Genomic DNA, 18798 nt, shown 5'->3' with positions numbered 1-18798 from the left:
CAACACTATTATTAATTTATTAATATGATGCAATGTAATATAATATAAGAAAAGATTAAAAATGGAAGGAGATAGTGATTATATAAAAGGACCGATGAGGTGTGAGGTGGAAACTATTTATGGTTGTTGTGGAAAAGCTTACTCAAAACCAGACGTACATAATCATTTTAATTATTAGCTTTAATTTTTGAAAACTTTTGCAATCTCATAATTTATTATTCTTCAACTGTTTGAAAATTAGTATACCTATATATCATCATTTAATTTATATATATATATTTTTTAGATTTCTAAATTCTTTATCATATAGCAATTTAATATCATTATACTATTTTTTGTTGGAGATCAATTTTTCTTTTTCCTTTTAACAATATGTATACTGATCGGTCCTTTGTCTTTTAATCATATTAAATATTTAATTTTGTTTCTTTAATTGTGTTGTTATTCCTTATTTTGTTAGCTTTTAATTATATATATGTATCTATACAATAATAATAATAATAATAATAATAATAATAATAATAATAAATAATAATAATAATGTTGTGTTATAATTACCAAGTAACACATCTATAGACTAAACAATATTTAAAATATGAATTAAACAAATATATAAGAAGTTTGGCTTACAGATTTTCTAAATAATTAAAAAATAAAATAAATTACCATTTAATTGTGAGATCGCATATCAAGTAAATCTATAAGATTGTTTGAATCCTACTGTGATAAACTATAATATAAACGTTTAATTAAGAGTTCATATGTCAAGTAAAAATGTTATAAAAATGTTAGTTTGTTGAATCTAAGTTCAAAGTCATAAGAAATAATAGTTATCTGAGTTTACATTTTAAAGCTTTCTATACAAGATAAATTTATATTTTTCCCACTTTATGTCATATGTTTATATCAAAACAAACATATTAGTTCGGTACTATATGCGGTAACTGGGGTAATGGTGACCAGCTTTGTCGATCATCTATTTTAAATTTTGATTGTAATTTAATGGTGGAATGTTTAAAAAAAAAAGGTTAGGTTGAATAATTATATATAAATAATATAAATATTAGAGCTATAAGGTAGAGACTTAATATGGTATATCGGTACTTATTATTCAAAACTAAGACCAATCATATACTTTGCAGTAAGCCTATTTCGGATCTGCATACGGTTGACGGATTGAAATTTTATTACCCCAACTTAACCTTATAAATTTTTTAAGACAGTAACTTCAACTCGAACCTGAGTCAGTTCTACCGAAGCGATCTAATTAATATGTTTGATTTCAGGTGGGTTGGTAGGTTGATTTCAGGTCACATGGGTTAGTAAAGGTAGGTAGGCAAGTTAAATGAGTTGGCGGTTTAATCCCGTGTCATGTATGTTGGTGGGTTGACACTTGAGAGGTTGATTCTAAGTCAAATTGGTTGTGGGATAAAATGAGTTTGTTGGCAGGTTGACTTATCAACCCCAAAAGTCAACCTGATCCCAAACCAAAAAAATCAAGTTGGCGGGTTACCAGGTCAAGATTTCACCACCCTAACCCAATCTTTCAAGTCGGTTTCAAGTCAAAATTGGGGTAAGATCAAGCATTGAAAATTTTAATATATATCAAACTGATTAAATTCGGGTAACTCTCGAAGGAGGATTTGGTTAGGACAATTAAATTTAAATCTCTTTGTAGATTTCACAATACCATCTTATACCAATGACAATTTTAATGTAAGATTATTTTGTTTAAGTTTATAAGATAAAGTTGATCATGTTTTGTATGCTTATCAATATATTTTATTATTTTTATCCCGGTCAACGACCGGGTATAGATCTAGTTTTGTTTGAACGAGTAGGGTCATACGCCAAAATACCAATTAATTTAAAAAAAAATTTCTATAAGATATGATAAATATCAAACAATCAAATGGCCCATTATATTGATTGATACGTGTCCAAAAATCAAACTCACAAACACACATATTGTGGACCCTCACTTTCCTCATAAAACTATCTTTTCCCCTGCCACCATAATCTAAAACAAAAACATTCCAATCATATATCATCAACCGCCGGCCATGACAACAACCACCATCGCCACCACTTTCCTCCTCCACAAACCACCACATCACCACCACCACCACAATTCCCAAACCCAATTTCCCTCCAAACAAAAACCAATAAAAATAATCTCTGCCATCCATGCAACATCATCAACACAAAACAAATGGTCACCAGACAGCTGGACAACAAAACCAGCATTACAAATCCCAGAATACCCAGATGCTAATGAGCTTGAAAATGTGTTGAAAACATTGGAATCGTACCCGCCAATTGTGTTTGCAGGGGAGTGTAGAAAGCTTGAAGAGAGGTTAGGAGAGGCTGCACGTGGGGATGCTTTTTTGCTTCAAGGTGGAGATTGTGCTGAAAGTTTCAAAGAGTTTAAAACTGATAATTTGAGAGATACTTTTAGGTTGTTGTTGCAAATGGGTGTTGTTCTTATGTTTGGTGGTCAGATGCCTGTTATTAAGGTATACATATATGTATGTATTTATTTATATATCTTTCTTTATTGGTTTATTTATATATATATAAGCATAAGAGGAGATTGATTTATATGCCAATATGCATAATATTGTCAATTATTTGCGCCAATTTTGTGACTAAAACGATGTACATAACTCTGTAAATTACTCCTATTTGAAAGTGATATTTGTGTAACCAAGGCATATAGGGTTGAAATTAATAGTTACTTTTCTATTGTAGATTATCTCTTTTTTCCCTTGTCACATAATAATTACAACAAAAAACCACTGCAACATATAGTTTACTTGGTTAGGCCTGTTGGTGTGATATGATCGGCTTAATGCACTTGCAGGAAGGGCGTTAGGTTACATTCATGGAACCCTCACGATGTTATGTATAATCGTTACTTTAGCTGCAATTGGGTCGATTTCTATACAAGAAATGAAATCTCAAAAACTAGCATGTTCATAGTATATGATGCCCCCCTTCTAAAGTTAAGTGTGTTTGTTTTATGGGTATGTTTGGCTGGTCTCAGTAGTTCAGTAATGGTAGATTGAGCTTACAGGTGTTGTCAGGAAATTTTGTTCTTAATGGACCAAAATAAACCTTCATTATTAACCGTGATTTGAATTACTAATTAGTCGTCCATAGTGATATAATTTTCGTTGCAGTAGCAATTCCCCAAGCCATACAAGATTGCGAATACACAGTCACAATCTATTCATTAGGCCAGGCAAATGCATATTATTTAAGTGACATCTGGCCTATTTCCCAGTCGGATTTCCTTAGATGATAAAGGCTTGCTTAGATACCCTAGTTTCCAGGTTTAAACTGTCCATTAAATGAAATGAAGGTGACACTTACTTGTTGGTTCATTTTCCTTTTTCGTTGTTTTGGTCCCTTGCTTCCTTATGAATGAGTTTTCCTTTAACCGTTGAAGTATCATTGACAGTCTTATTGGTTGCATATCTAGGTTGGGAGAATGGCTGGCCAATTTGCGAAACCTAGATCAGACTCATTTGAGGAGAAAGATGGAGTTAAGTTACCAAGTTACAGAGGTGACAACATAAATGGTGATTCATTTGACGAAAAATCAAGAATTCCAGACCCTAATAGAATGATTCAAGCTTACACTCAATCAGTTTCTACCCTTAACATATTAAGGGCTTTTGCCACTGGAGGCTATGCGGCTATGCAGAGAGTTAATCAGTGGAATCTTGATTTCACTGAGCATAGTGAACAGGGAGACAGGTATCTTTTCCTTTTGACACCACCATATCACTGCTGGCTTTTTTCTATCACGGCTGACGTTATATAACATTAATAATATTAGCTCTAAGTTAACTCGATTGTTGTGGGTTAAAACCCTGACACCCCCTAAATGTTAGTTACTTCTTTATTCATTTTGTTCTTTTCACCAAGAGTATCATTTGTTAACTTCTAAAAAGTGGTACAGTTTAGGTTAGAACCACGTATGGGTTATGGTCGAAGTTTCTCAAAAGATTTTGACCAGCTGAACAGTAAATGTCTGAACTGATAGGTACCGGGAATTGGCTCACCGGGTTGATGAGGCGATGGGATTTATGGCTGCTGCTGGACTCACAATCGATCACCCTATCATGACAACTACCCAGTTTTGGACGTCTCATGAATGCTTGCTTTTGCCTTATGAACAAGCACTTACTAGGGAAGACTCTACATCAGGCCTTTATTATGATTGCTCAGCTCACATGGTTTGGGTCGGTGAACGTACACGCCAACTTGATGGTGCACATGTTGAATTTTTAAGAGGAGTTGCAAATCCTCTTGGCATCAAGGTAGATATACTACAGATTTCTTCTTTTCACATTCTATTAATCATATTTTGTTATTACTTTGATCATAAGTCACTCATATAATATTGATTTTTATATATATATTGTTGGATTGAATCGCATTTTGACTTAGCTAATATAATTTTGTGAAAAAATATGTCAGTATGATGATGTTGTTAGTGCATACTGAATGACAGTGTTGTATTTCTCCAATTTACAAATGATTGGTACTCATCAAGAAGGAATGTTTCTCCTTTTATAAAATGGTTATTAAGTTGCTGGTTGTGTGAAAAATGAGGGAAGTCAAGATTGGTGGTTTTTTTGTGATACAGGTGAGTGATAAAATGGATCCAAGCCAACTCGTAAAGCTCATTGAAATCTTAAATCCACATAACAAACCTGGAAGAATCACCATCATTTCGAGGATGGGAGCTGATAACACAAGAGTGAAGCTTCCTCATTTGATCAGAGCTGTCCGTGGTGCCGGTCAAATTGTCACTTGGGTTAGTGACCCAATGCACGGAAACACCATCAAAGCTCCGGTTGGGCTTAAAACTCGTTCTTTTGATGCCATCAGGGTATGCTCATTTATTTTGATATTCTTTTTCAGACTCCTTTGATTATAGCTGGCAAAATGGTTTGGTTAGGTGGGTTGGGTAACGGGTCAAAATGGGCAACTTTATGTACTATTCAGGTTTAGTAGATGTAAACACTTCCTGTCGGACAGTTTGTTCTTTTTCAATAAAACGATGTAGGAGGTATTATGCTTTAACAACATTTTGGGTGATTTTTGACCCATTTTCTTTTAAGTTCCTTTTTTTTCCCTTTCCATGTATTTTGCATAATTTAGGATGCTTACAGATATATCCGAACTCAAGTAGGCTCATTTATAAATAATGCTGGTCAATATTGCCACCTCTACGGTTTTAATCATGACATGTATTGTGATTTGGGTTTTGGTTATTTATGGAAATGGGATATCATAGAAGATTGTCAATTGTTATTTTAGGCTGAGGTGACAGCATTTTTTGACGTCCATGATCAAGAAGGAAGCTACCCAGGTGGTGTTCATCTGGAAATGACTGGCCAGAATGTGACCGAGTGTGTTGGGGGTTCACGGACAATCACTTACAATGATCTGAGCTCACGCTACCACACCCATTGTGACCCACGGCTAAATGCTTCTCAGTCCTTGGAACTTGCCTTCATCATCGCAGAGCGTCTCAGGAAAGGAAGGCTCAGACGTGGTATTAGCACAGCTACTGCTGGTTTTATACGTTAGACGAGGTTCCTCCCTGGATAGTTATAAAAGGATGTCCTTGGTTTCAATTAAGTATAAGAATAACAGGTAATGAAGGATATGCACGACAAGAAGAAAGTATGTTTTGGTGTTTTTCCTTGAGTTATACTCGTATAGTTATTAATATTACTATATCTTTTGAGTTATAGAAAGGTTTTGTGTGTTATTATATACTATCTAGGACAATTAAATGTCAACACGAGTCGAGTTGGGTTGATCTATTAACATTTGTCCGATTGTTTATTTATTTTTATAATTTTGTTGACGATTAAACTATAAAGTATGTTTAGAAAGTTGTATGATTACAATTAGAATTTCCATCTGTTATATATATATATATATATTTGTTTGGTATAAAAGTTATTCATATTAATTGGTATATTCTTGAAGGCAATTTATAGCAATCAAGTTATATCTCCTATAAAGTTGTCTATCGTTGGTTCTATGTTCTTATATTATTATAGTTTCTTTTTCATGGATAATGTCGGTTTTTATTTATCTAGATTGAAAACTATATATGCCATATGTGAATTGAACTAGTGTTAGCATTTTCCTAAATAGATATTTGTCCACCTTAGTAAAGGTTTAGATTGGGGAAAAATCTGAATTCGTGGTTCGTTAGGACCCAGCTGACCCTTCTTCGAGTACTCCCGACAATACCACCAATTCTTTTTTGTGGAGTTGAGAATGGATTCGAACTGATGACTTATTTTTGGCACAAATCCTTTATGATGCCATCATACAGTATAATCTAAGAAAGGGGGGTAAAAGACAAATACTGCACAAAACAAGAAAAGGCATACAGAAACAAACAAACAGATATTACATGTGTGCATACGTCAAAAGTAGTCTTATTCCCCTCCATTGAAATGATTAATTAATACAAGTAAATATTTTTATTTAGGTTAATGATCAATCCTCCTAAATTATTAGTCTAAAAATCCTTTTAATTAATAGGATTATGACATATGAAAGATCAGGGGTGAGATTAGAAAAGAAAATTAGTGGATTTTATGTGTTAACAAGTAAATATACTAAGAGGATTTTTAAGAGAATTGGTTAGGAAATTTTATCATTTTTCTTTCATAAAATATTAACTTAAAAATTCTTATATACACCATAAAATTATGACATGTGCTATTTATTATTAGGAGGACTTACCATTTTCCTTACATCTGTTCATTATTATGAATATTATTCTTATAAAGACAAGGTTAGAAAAGTAAAGTGGTTGTATTATGTTAGACAGAAAGAGAAATTCATTTTGACTAGTTATAAAGAAAAATATTTTGGTTTTAAAGAGTTTTACATAACCAAACTAGTTTTTGTCTTTTAAAACAACATCTGTCTATCTAATACTGATACAAAAAATCAATAGCTAGCTTCACTTCTGTTTCAAGCAAAAACAAGAAACCATAATAATAATAATATACAAGAAATGGGATGGAAAGGGATACTTGGTTTTGAGTATGGAATAGTGCAGGCACCTTTAGGACCTGATATTTCTGGTCCTGAGCTTGTTGCAGCCGTAGCTAATGCTGGTGGCATCGGTATCCTCCGTGCTCCTGATTGGGTCAGTTTCTCACTATAAATTTCATTAGGACTTAACTTTTAGTATTATGCAATTGTTAGAGGGTGTTAAATATTGCTTATCTAAGTGCATATCTGTGGTTTTAATAAACTTGCTTATTAAACAGATATTGCCATGTGATTATACCCCAGTGAGGCAGTCTACATTTTTGAGTATAAAAACTTGCCTCCCCAGATTGGCAGATCATAATATTCTTTGTGAGGATCTATCTCTGAATGAGAAAGTTTCTTTTACAAACGAGTATTTACTACTAGTAAAGGCTACTTGTAAATTGCTGTGACATATGAGGTGGGGCATGCCCATTATACCATTCATTCTACCTCCTGTCCACTTTAATCAATTACATCAGTTTGTAAGTAGATAGTAGTACACAGTGAGTAACTTGTAAGTGTACTCTCTTGTAGCTCCATAGATAGGAAGTACGAAAGAAAATATGATGATGAAGTCAAATGAGATTCTAGATATCATAATCACTAATAGTTTACTTCATCTTTACTTTCTTAGAATGTCAATTACTCATGATTGAACAATATCAACATGCTGAACAAAATAGTTGCACAATATGCAGTGAAAGCAAGGTGGCAAGATGGGCGGGTTGGATAATTGGTTAAAAGATTTCATACAGGGTTGGGTCAATTATAAATACTTATTTGCCAATTGTTCTTTTAAATTTGAAAACTGATTAATGTGTGATATATGATTAGCATATGTTGGTGTCAATAAGATTATGAATACACATTTAAGTAAACATTCCCTTTATCTCTAACCTATTTTTAATTCAATAAACTGTAGCTCAGTAATACCAAAATTCTATAACAGGAATCCCCAGATTACTTAAGGGAGCTCATCAAGAAGACAAAGTCTTTGACCGACAAACCTTTTGGAGTCGGCATTGTTATGGCATTCCCTCACAAAGAGAATCTGAAGTGTGTCCTTCAAGAGAAAGTTGCAATCTTGCAGCTTTACTGGGGAGAAGTTACCAAAGATATAGTCTTCGAAGCACATCAAGCAGGGGTCAAAGTTGTTCCACAGGTTAGCCCTCACTTACAAGATACTCTTATATAGTCATTATCCCTTTGTAAATTGAGGTATAGAGTGGCCATTTGGACCTGATTGAGCAAGAAAAAAATGGGTAATTTTGGAACGGGTCAAATGGGTTGTTCCTCAGGTTAGCCCTCATCCACAATTAATCGTGAACATCTGTCATTTTGTTAATTAGAGTCCATGGGTAGAGTTTACCATTTTGACCTCTTATGAATGTGTTATTCCGGTCATCTTTTAACTCTAAGTAGTCAAAAGAGTAAAATAGAAAAGTAGTTATAGATGAAAAGATTCGAATTGGTAAAACAGATCAAAACTTGATCAAAATGTACTTATTTATGTATAACTTCCTATATCATTCATTTAAAAGACCCATCCCATTTTGACTCATAGCTAAAAAAAAAAAAGTTACCTCTCCATTTACCTTCTCTGGACTCAAGGGTGCAGGTCCTGCTCTTCTTTTGGTGATTGAAAAATATGGCAACTTTAATTCTCCTTGCAGATTGGAACCTTTGAAGAAGCAAAGCATGTTGCTGATGCTGGTGTGGATGCTATAATTGTTCAAGGATACGAAGCAGGAGGACATGTTATTGGTCAGGTATCTAGATATGATTATTTTATTGACGGTCTGATCTAATGTCAACTATATAGACCAAACATATGTGTTACATAAAACGCCTGATATTAAAAATCTTCATTTTCTTAACAAGAATTACTTTGGATTTCTTTCAGGAAGCATTGACTGCGTTGGTACCACGTATAGTTGATCTTGTTGCCTCTAGAGGAATACCGGTAATTGCTGCTGGTGGAATAGTGGATGAACGAGGCTATGTGGCTGCATTGGCCCTTGGAGCTCAAGGTGTTTGCTTAGGCACCAGGTATCCTAATTATTAATTGAGGTGGCAATATGGACCCTATTAGTTATGATTGGGTTCATTCGATATGTGTGTAATTTCGAACGGGTAAAATAAAAGGATGACCAAATTGAGATAATTCAAAAGGCCGAATTGGCTCAAAGTGTATAGCTTGGAACCTCTTAAATTGTTTATTACTCAAATGTTTAGACTATTGTTGGAATAATCTTATTTTTGTAATCACCTAATGATCTATAAAAAGAAATTTTATCAAAAAGTATTTTGGGTCAACCATACCTGAATTTTGCCCGTACAAAGGATTACTGATTTTTACCTTGGTATCTACCATCCTTAGATTCCATTTTGCCACATCTGATTCCCGATATTGCTGATATATAGGAGGTCTGCAACTAAAGTTGAATTATATCAAAAATAATAATAATAATAATAAAAAACTAAAGTTAAATAGCTTACATTTAGGTTTCTTGCAACTGAGGAAAGTAATGCTCACCCTACATACAAAAGTAAGCTAGTCGAAATGAGCAAAACCGAGTATACAGACGTATTTGGACGTGCCAGGTGGCCAGATGCACCTCAACGTGTCCTGAAAACGGCTTTCTTTATGGAATGGAGAAATCTACCAAGCCACGAGAATGAGGCTAATCAACCGGTCATTGGCCATTCAACGATTCATGGAATGGTAAGCAACTCATTCGTCATGCATCACGTTCATTTCATCAATTTTACTTTAATTTCCATACAAAACATTTACGTGGTTTCAAGGTTTCCCATTCCAATGTATACATCCTCTTAAATCACTTCATTCATAAAAATTAGTGTTTGCTGGCCCATTTATGTGGCATGTTTTAACCCGTACTAAAAACCATCACCAAGTTGGTTTAGTAACAAAGAGTCTTGTTTCCTCACAAGAGGTCTCAAGTGCGGATCCTGGGGTAGCCAGGGAATTGGCTGAAACAGGCTACTGACGAAGCCGGGTTAGACCACTACAATGAGCCAAAAATGGCTCGCCATCCTGGGTAACCGTTAACCAAGGGAAAACCTTTGATAGATTGATTGAAATTGATTGTAAAAACCCTTAACAAAAATGGCCATTTTCAACCTAATCTGTCAATCTTAAATACTGACTCGTCGGCCATCTTGCCATATGTATCAACTTTGTTCTATGTTAGAATCTTATGTTTGAACACAACAATACAAACTCCATAAGTGACGTCACATGATTGACTTAACTAATGTCCTTGGGTATACAGGAGAAAGACATTCGTCGATTTGCTGGTACAGTGCCAAATAAAACGACAACTGGGGATATTGAAAGCATGGCCATGTATGCAGGTGAAGGCGTTGGACTTATCAAGGATATCTTACCGGCTGCTCAAGTAATTAAGATGCTTGTTGAAGGTGCTCAGACTTTGATCCGACAACAGCTCTCAACTTGAGTTTGTATACTGTAGCAAATTTTATTACAGATGGTGCTGAGACAACAATATAATTATGTCGCCTCAGAGTGGTTTCTGACGTAATTTAGAAAAATGATGAAATAAATGTTGTATGATCCTGAAATGTTCCATTTGGATTACCCTGAAACCTTTGGTTTCTTACCAACATGGCAACATGCAACTATCTTGTATGGTGAAAGTTAGAAATGAATAATGTTTTTTTTTTCAGACAAGCTGGTGGCCACGGCTCAGTGACAGATTGGAAAATGATCCCACAACATGCAGAGACTAAATTTACAAACAAAATTGTCAAAGTGGTTACACCGATTTACATTTCTTGAGCATTATTCAAAAATCTTGATTAAAACAATTAGCTATAAATTAAAACAACCCTCTCTAAATGTCTACTACAAAAACAGTATATAACCAACAGTTGATTCATCTTACAAGATCTACACCCTAAAGAATGGCGCTATTTTTGTGGGTTGTATCAAAGCTGTTCCAGAAACCAATATGAAATATGTGAACATAGTAAAATTTTCACTACGAATTTTGCCTATTATATACCACTGCTGTTGGGAACTTTACCCTTCTTTAGGCTCGAGAGTTCTTCAATTAGCTTCCTTTCTTCCCCACTTAACCGTTTTGGTATTTCCACTTGCACTCTCACCAATTGGTCGCCCCTCATGTTGTTCTTGTTCAAAATTGGGACCCCCTTTTTTGCCATTACGAGGGTTGTCCCAGGCTGGGTCCCAGATGGAATTTTCAAATCCACCTCCCCATCAACAGTTGGGATTTTCATAGTTGTCCCCAAAATAGCATCAATATATGTAATTTTGCATGTGTAGAGAATATTTGTATCATCCCGTTTTAAAACAGGATCCTGAAGAACATCGATCATAACAAAAAGGTCTCCTGGCGGCCCACCTTTTCTTCCAGCATTACCCTCTGAACGGACCCGCAAACGACTGCCTGCATCAACTCCGGCTGGGACTTTAAGGCTGATACGTTTGGATTTTCTTACTCGTCCATCCCCATTGCATGTATTACACGGGGTTGAGATTTCACCACTTCCATTACAAGAAGAGCAGGTCATGACTTGCTGAAAGACACCCAATGGAGTTCGGGCTGAAGAGACTACTTGTCCTTGACCACCGCATGTTGTGCATTTGGATGCACTGGTCCCAGGTTTGGCACCAGACCCATTGCAAGTTCCACAGCTCTCTAGACGAGTTACTTCAATCTCTTTTTCTACACCAAATATCGCTTCTTTAAAGTTTAAGACAAGATTGTAACCTTGGTCTTCTCCTTGGGTAGCTCTATTACGTGAATTTCTTCCTCCCATGCCACCCATACCTCCCATGCCACCCATCCCTCCCAAGCCATCGAACAATGACTCAAAGAGATCAAACGGGTTGCTGAAATCCTGAGAAGCAATTGAAACATTAAACTAAAATGCAACAGACTTTAGATCTAAAAGTAAGTAGATATCTTTACTGGAGGCAAAATGGAAAGGTCAGGAAAGTGGTCAAACTGGTTCAGGTCAAAAGGTCTAATTTTGGTACAGGTCAGGTTGGGTTGAACCGACTACTTCCTCAATTGTTCTCAAAATTTTCATTTAATAATTAATATTAATGTAAAAGATGCTACAGAAAATACATAATTCAGTAGTAAGCTAATGTTTTGACGAAAACGGTTTAGGAGTTGTATGTGTTTATACTACATTCACAGAGACTTTTGACCCATGTAACCCATCCTTTTTATCTCATTATTTTATTTTACATGTAACCTGTACAAGTTCAGATATAACTTAAAAGTAACACAATGAAGTAAATAGGTTGAGATTGCCACTTCTACGCACGCCGGTTAACTTAAGAATCAACTATACTTAAGGTAAAAAGAACTCACCCCTGAACCAACACCTGCACCTTTAAGGCCAGCCTCCCCATACCTGTCATATATGGATCGCTTTTCATCGTCTGACAGAACCTGCAAAAAAATTTCACGGCACAGTATTAGCCTTTGACATGGCAAAATATAGAAGGATTCAGTAAGAAGCTTACCTCATAAGCATTGCTTATGTCCTTGAATTTTTGTTCAGCTCCTGGTTCTCTGATAAGTGACAAAAATGTTGGGTTCATCCAAGTATATGAATGACAAAAGTAAATTTTGAATACAGTTATACAAACAATTTAATGTAAAAGGGTATATCTCTAATATGATTATCACAGCAGTGCAGCACCATATTAAACCACTAAAATCATCCCAAATAGGCAAATAACAAGTACTCTGGTCAAGATAGGCAAATCTGCTTCTATGTGATGGTACTTTAAAACATTGTAAGTGATCCATGTAACAAGTTATAATAAAGAAGATGAAATTGATCATCCTAGATATTTGTACATTGTTGTTTATATCATTAACTTAAAATGTAAGTCCTCTATAGCATAATATTGATCAGGCGGTTCTGGAGAAGAACCTTTTGCTATAGAATGTACGGGTTCATATAAATGTTGCTTCAAAACTTTGAAGGGCTAATGCCATAGCGATAGACACGATAAATATATCTTAATGTTCCTCATTGGTAATATACGTTGCTATAGAATGGTCGTTTTCAAACCCTCCCATGGCCACCACCAAGACCCATATTGAAGGTATGCTGATGATTGTGTAATTAAATAGATCTTAGAGATTGTCACAAGAAAAAGAATTGTCATCAACTCTTGACAAGCATTACCAATACAGATCACAGTTATCAATCGGACACTAAAAAAGGGTAAATTGGCGGGAACCCCCTAATCCCTGGTACCTCTGATACCCACCCGCAAGGGAAAGACACCTTTAAATCACCTAACCACAAATAACCAACATGCACAGGAACAGATTCAAATCCTAGACATGCAGCCTAAACACATGTGGGCCCCGGGCTTTAGCGATAGTACCACTAAAGCTATGCTTAATTGGTATCAATTGGATACTAGTGATAAATAATTAAATATTGCAGTTAAACAAAATCATATTAATACTGGAAGCAGCAGACAAACTCACTTGTTTACATCAGGATGATAACTCCGTGCAAGCTTCCTATACGCTGAAAAGGGATTCACAGAGTTTAGACTTATCCAACAGTAAGCCATTTTCTTATACCAGGCACTTATGACAACAGATGACATACCCAGAAGTTTCCTCAATCACCTTCCAGATATATAATGCAAAAGCAGTGACAGCAAGTTGTTGCAAACAGGTATATTAGTGTATAAGAAACATGTTGAAAAGATAGCTTACACCAAGCCAAGTTTTATCACAATAAAAGTTCGGTTCAACCGACAAAAGCCAATCATGACTATTATTCAACTTATAGAAGAAAACGCCGTAAACTTGAAAAGTTTTCCTACTTAAGAGTTACGAAATCATGATAGTTTTGCTAACAAGAAACAAATGAAGACATGAAGTAGTTCATGTGGAGCTCCAGATATAGTTTAAAGAAATAATGTTGGGATGTAAGCAATCAGTAAGAGTTCCTAAGTTTAAAAATAGAAAAAAGATGAAATAAACTGCAGGGATAATGCCATTTGCTTTGTAGTAAAATATGAACATGATCAACAAAGAGCATGCATCAAAAGTCAATGATATGATATGTAAATGTAAACAAGTATTCTTTCATAGGTTACAAACAGAAAATAATTTCAAAAAACTTGAATCAATCTTCCAAGGAAATAGAATTTTACTAACCACTTTTTATTTCTGCTTTGCTAGAATTCTTTGACACACCAAGTACTGAATAATAATCCTGTGTGTTCAAGGTAGACAGGCTAAAATAATCAACAAATCAATAAGCAAAAGAGGAAGAAAGAAAAATGAATAACATTTAATAAAGAAGATGCCTAGAACAAACTTACACTTTCAGCCTTTACAATAAGGCGGCCACCTCTACGGTGATGAGATTTACCAAATGACCCTAGATTGTAAAGTTCATGCAAAGAACCTTGTGAGCAAAAGGCAGAACATGGTGATGCCAACTCTCTTGTATTGACGGAGACACTGAAAAATAGAATAGATATTTGACTGAGATACAAAGAAGATAAGTAACTGTATCAGATATATAACGCCGACCTATATTGTAAAGACTGGACGAGGTAAGTTAGTCAATAAAGTCTGATATTTATATTCAACAAAAATTAAAAAAATTTAAAGTATGAGTGCTAAATGAAAGTTTTAATAAAAGAAAGTGCTTATAACACAGGATTGAAGCTCACTATGAAAGAGTTTTTTGTTAAAACCGGTGGATCAAAAATAAAAATCATTCAACGTCTAAGGCAATAGATGAAAGTTTAATTAAAAAAGGTGCATCACAATAGGGTGCACCTTACAATAAAGGATTGAAACCCACTATCAAAGAGTCGTTAGTTGATCCTGAGGGAACAAAATAAAAACCATTTAAAGCCAAGGTATTAACCATAAATTTTAAGTAAAAAAGGTGTACCTTTCAATAGATGATTGAAAATAGTTGATCCGGAGGACTAAAAATAAAAACCATTTAAAGTCTAAGGAAGTAAGCGGAAAATTTTTGCAAAGAAGGTGCACCGTACAATGGATGATCGAAACCCAGTATGAACAATGTTTTCAATCCACTATTGAATATATAGGTGATAGATGCCAGATACACATATACGCTAAACTCTTATATTCCACAATAAAAAAAAAATTCTTCCATTAACTTTAAACAAGCAGTGACACTTGAAATAAACTTAAGGAAATTCAAATGATATCTCTACAGATACAAAGCTTTCATTAAGCAATTGCAAGTCAAACCAAGTTCAAATCAAACAAATCGAAGGCATCAGTATGACAGTATGTATGCCCTACAGTAATATCTTGAAGAAGTGATATAGACGCTGATACGATCTCGAAGCCCATATGCAAGTTTATTATGTTTTTCACTTTTAGTTACCACATCGAATTAATTAAATAACTTACTATAGTTTTTACATGCACTTTTAGCTTCCTATTTCTTGGCTAGTGGTAGAATGTTAGTTTAGTAGCAGTTACCATTTTCTATTATATATGTTCAACGTTGGTTTTCAAATGGAAGGAAGAAGAAGATTTGACAAAGTCTCTGTTTTTCTCGTTCTATATTTCTTGGAACCTAACCCCCGTTAAGGGTTATCTATCAGACGGATAAGCAAGGAAGTTGATACGAGTAAATAAGTAGCTTCAAAGTAACAATTATTTAAGTTGTTGTAATTTTGAAATGAATATTAATCGCTACAAATATCTTCAGCAATAAATTTCATAACTAGGTGAGTATTACTCCACATAAGTAATCAGACCTGTGCATCCCCCATTTCCCCGAGATACAGCATGTAACAAACGATACCAGTCCATCTCCGAAGTACACTATGACGTTATAACCAACTGTTATCTTTATATAAAGATGGCTCTTAAGATACCTTTTTGTTGTATAGTTGTTCTAGCATCTTCTTAAGGTGTAAGAACTATAGTTATTCTACCTATCCATCAATTCCACCCTCAGCAATAAACCCATAAACCACTTGAACTTCTGGACTTTGATACATCTACGGCTATGCTACCAGCTAAACAAGAACTTCATAATTTATATTCACTTCTGACTGACATCCAGCAAGTGATGTAAGACGATAATCTTTAAGGATAATTTTATTTATGTAAGACTTTTTTGATTTACTTTCCTGATAAGATACAAGTTTTTTTCTTTTTTTGGTGAAATGGGTTACCCTGGAAAATGAAAACAAACCCCTTGACCCAGAGTTTCATTGGAGCCCACACATCCCTTCCCCAAGGACCAAAGTAAAGACAATGAGCAGCTGGTGTAGTTGCACTAGAAGGGGTCCAGTTTCAAACATGAGACCTGAATCTAGAAAAGTCCCCCTTCCGGGTCCACAACAGTTATCCGTTGGGAGAATGATGACACCAAGACGAATCCCTTTGAGCAATTTCCTAATAGGATAGTGATGCTTGTTCTCCGAGAATATATTCAATTATTAATTATAGGTCCATGTAATCTCTGTTAATCATTAAATCACAATCATTTCTTTGTGGTTTACTAGGTAGGCTAGCATTTACATGTAGCAAGCTATCTAGCATCGTTTCAACAAATGTGTTACATTTTTGTGAGAAGTGAACACTCGCAATATAGAAACATAGAACTATAACAGAACCAAGTTTCATATATGGTAGTCCATTTTACATTTTACAGATACATATATGCAAGTGCACAACCCAGTTTTTAGATTAGAAAACTGCAATGAAGCAACCCAATGCCACCATAATACTTTTCAATGACACATGGCTACCATCCCTCTATCATCAAACAGCGCATAAATGCATGGAGGATTCAACTTTAAATTATCTCTATAATCAAAGTATGAAACAACATTCGAAGGTCACCAATCTTAAACTTCCTGCTAAAGTGTAATATGCATGCTTAAGAATCGATCAATATGTCTACAATCTATACTAATTTGACCGCCTTTTTTCTGTCTTGAGAAACAAAGATCCACACACGCACACACACTATTCAAATTTTCAAAACTTAATGGCTTACAACTTAAACCAATCTGGAAGGTCAAACTTGTATGTATGTTGACCTTTTTTATGCCTATGAAAAGAGACCATGTCTGCCACAACTAGAAGAGGCAGCGGCCCAGTCGCAACAAAAAAAAGGAACTGCAAATCGCAAAATCATGTATTTCTGGCCGAAAAATGAGAGCAACTTTTACAGTAAAGCAGCAACAAAAATAATAGATATCCATTTCTAAAGGAATTAATTAATTAGAAAACACAATGTTTACTCACCGAGGTAAATGCATAAACAAATTGGTTGTTGATGAAGTTCTAGACATTATCTGAGGTTGATGCCCCCACCGAGCCACCCATGTACTCCCTCCGGGCACGATAGCCATTATATATATTCTCTACCCAAAAAAATCAAAACTTTCACAAAACATCCAAGAAAAAAGAACTTATGACCTTGTGAACAAGCACACAGCTTATCACTAATCACACAATTAACTTAAAATAAACCAATAAACTAAGTCTTTACAACTTAACAAGCATATATGATAAAACTAATGTTGGTTATCGTAAATATAAATTGAAATGTATGAGAGGCTGACACATAGCAGTTTTTTCCTTTTTTTTCTTTTTGCAGAAACGAATGGATCAGAAGAGGGCTGTATTCTATATTTCCGGGCCGGGCATCAAATTATTTTACAAAAGTGATGCACACATGCCCGCGAATTGTCACGTGAGTGGCACCATCTCTTCATTTCTAGCTTATTTTAAATTAAGTATTGCTTATAATTACGCGTTATACCACATGTGAAAAGTTACAAAGGTTCAAGCAATAAATAAGTATATAATTAGCTCTTTATTCGCGTGTAATTGAATTCGTTCGCATTCTGCACCATTCACTCATGAACCTCCTTCATTTTTTACATCTGAAATGGACTTTAAAAACATGTGATATAACACTTTATTTATAAATTTTCAAAGTTCTCAACTGAGCCTCACTTATACAGGTCCTGAATAATTTGCTGCCTAATTTGTCCATCCAATTTCACATTTTGGGGAAATTCAGTAACACTTTCATTAATAAGTACATAAATAAAATATGATTAAAAAATAATACTATGAAATACGGTATATATAAAGAAATAAATGTAAAGATACATGGAATAGAAGCTTACAAAGGTATAGTTACGGCGGAGATGCGGTGGTTGGTGGCGGAGGGTGAGGGTGAGGGTGAGAGAGGAATAAATGTGTGTAGTTTCAGTTGTTTGTTGTATATAAATAAAAAAAATATTATAGTATTATATATATAATTATGTGTGTGTATAGATACAGATGAGGTTTGTAGAGAGGGAAAATGGTTGTGTTGTGAGATAAGAGTGTTTGTGTTCCTCTGTTTTTTGATGCAGCTAATCCCCCATGTACTCTCCTCCAACCTTCTACACATTCTAATTGACTAATTATAATAGTTAAAAAAATGTTTAGGTAAATGTTAAATCTTCCAAACTTAACCTCTAAAAAAAGTTATGATACCTGGTAGATTAAAGAATGAAGTTAAAAAAGAAAATGAGTAAGATTATTTATGTTTTAAAGTTGATAGAAAGATTATTAAGCTGTTTTTATCAAAAATATATATCATTCCCAAATGTTTTTAATCTTTTCAAATAAAATAGATATATCT

At 34.6% G+C, this 18798-nt stretch overlaps 3 protein-coding genes across 3 annotated transcripts; 2 read left to right on the top strand and 1 right to left on the bottom strand.

The window, feature by feature from the left end:
* Positions 1-1994: 1994 nt before the first annotated feature.
* LOC122596474 (phospho-2-dehydro-3-deoxyheptonate aldolase 2, chloroplastic-like) lies at positions 1995-5939 on the top strand. Its single transcript, XM_043769054.1, has 5 exons — positions 1995-2516; positions 3485-3762; positions 4052-4328; positions 4658-4903; positions 5335-5939. Exons 1-5 carry the CDS (start codon positions 2064-2066, stop codon positions 5605-5607), a joined length of 1527 nt encoding a protein of 508 aa, XP_043624989.1. The 5' UTR covers positions 1995-2063; the 3' UTR covers positions 5608-5939.
* Positions 5940-6945: 1006 nt separating this feature from the next.
* Positions 6946-10796, top strand: LOC122598548 ((3aS,4S,5R,7aS)-5-hydroxy-7a-methyl-1-oxo-octahydro-1H-indene-4-carboxyl-CoA dehydrogenase). Its single transcript, XM_043771141.1, has 6 exons — positions 6946-7198; positions 8036-8248; positions 8760-8855; positions 8990-9135; positions 9592-9811; positions 10383-10796. Exons 1-6 carry the CDS (start codon positions 7064-7066, stop codon positions 10566-10568), a joined length of 996 nt encoding a protein of 331 aa, XP_043627076.1. The 5' UTR covers positions 6946-7063; the 3' UTR covers positions 10569-10796.
* Positions 10797-10835: 39 nt separating this feature from the next.
* LOC122598547 (chaperone protein dnaJ A7A, chloroplastic-like) lies at positions 10836-18540 on the bottom strand. The gene is made up of 8 exons (XM_043771139.1): positions 18296-18540; positions 17403-17521; positions 14468-14609; positions 14301-14358; positions 13617-13659; positions 12632-12680; positions 12477-12557; positions 10836-11994 (listed from the first exon to the last, which is right to left on the bottom strand). The coding sequence occupies exons 2-8, from the start codon at positions 17507-17509 to the stop codon at positions 11128-11130; spliced, it is 1347 nt and encodes a 448-aa protein (XP_043627074.1). The 5' UTR covers positions 17510-17521; positions 18296-18540; the 3' UTR covers positions 10836-11127.
* Positions 18541-18798: the final 258 nt, after the last annotated feature.

This window comes from Erigeron canadensis, chromosome 4, assembly GCF_010389155.1.
Source record: "Erigeron canadensis isolate Cc75 chromosome 4, C_canadensis_v1, whole genome shotgun sequence".
In the NCBI taxonomy this organism is placed as follows: Eukaryota; Viridiplantae; Streptophyta; class Magnoliopsida; order Asterales; family Asteraceae; genus Erigeron; species Erigeron canadensis.
This window is presented reverse-complemented; position numbering and strand designations above follow the sequence as displayed.

Excerpts from the sequence above, each read along its gene's own strand:
- LOC122598548 (XM_043771141.1), top strand. The coding sequence starts at position 7,064 with ATGGGATGGAAAGGGATACTTGGTTTTGAGTATGGAATAGTGCAGGCA. Across the intron at positions 8,249-8,759 it reads GGGTCAAAGTTGTTCCACAG|ATTGGAACCTTTGAAGAAGC; the intron begins GTTAGCCCTCAC and ends TTCTCCTTGCAG. Across the intron at positions 9,812-10,382 it reads ATTCAACGATTCATGGAATG|GAGAAAGACATTCGTCGATT; the intron begins GTAAGCAACTCA and ends TTGGGTATACAG.
- LOC122598547 (XM_043771139.1), bottom strand. The coding sequence starts at position 17,509 with ATGGCTATCGTGCCCGGAGGGAGTACATGGGTGGCTCGGTGGGGGCAT. Across the intron at positions 14,359-14,467 it reads TTATTGTAAAGGCTGAAAGT|GATTATTATTCAGTACTTGG; the intron begins GTAAGTTTGTTC and ends TTGAACACACAG. Across the intron at positions 13,660-14,300 it reads CAAAGCAGAAATAAAAAGTG|CGTATAGGAAGCTTGCACGG; the intron begins GTTAGTAAAATT and ends ATCCCTTTTCAG.
- LOC122596474 (XM_043769054.1), top strand. The coding sequence starts at position 2,064 with ATGACAACAACCACCATCGCCACCACTTTCCTCCTCCACAAACCACCA. Across the intron at positions 2,517-3,484 it reads GTCAGATGCCTGTTATTAAG|GTTGGGAGAATGGCTGGCCA; the intron begins GTATACATATAT and ends TTGCATATCTAG. Across the intron at positions 4,329-4,657 it reads CAAATCCTCTTGGCATCAAG|GTGAGTGATAAAATGGATCC; the intron begins GTAGATATACTA and ends TTTGTGATACAG.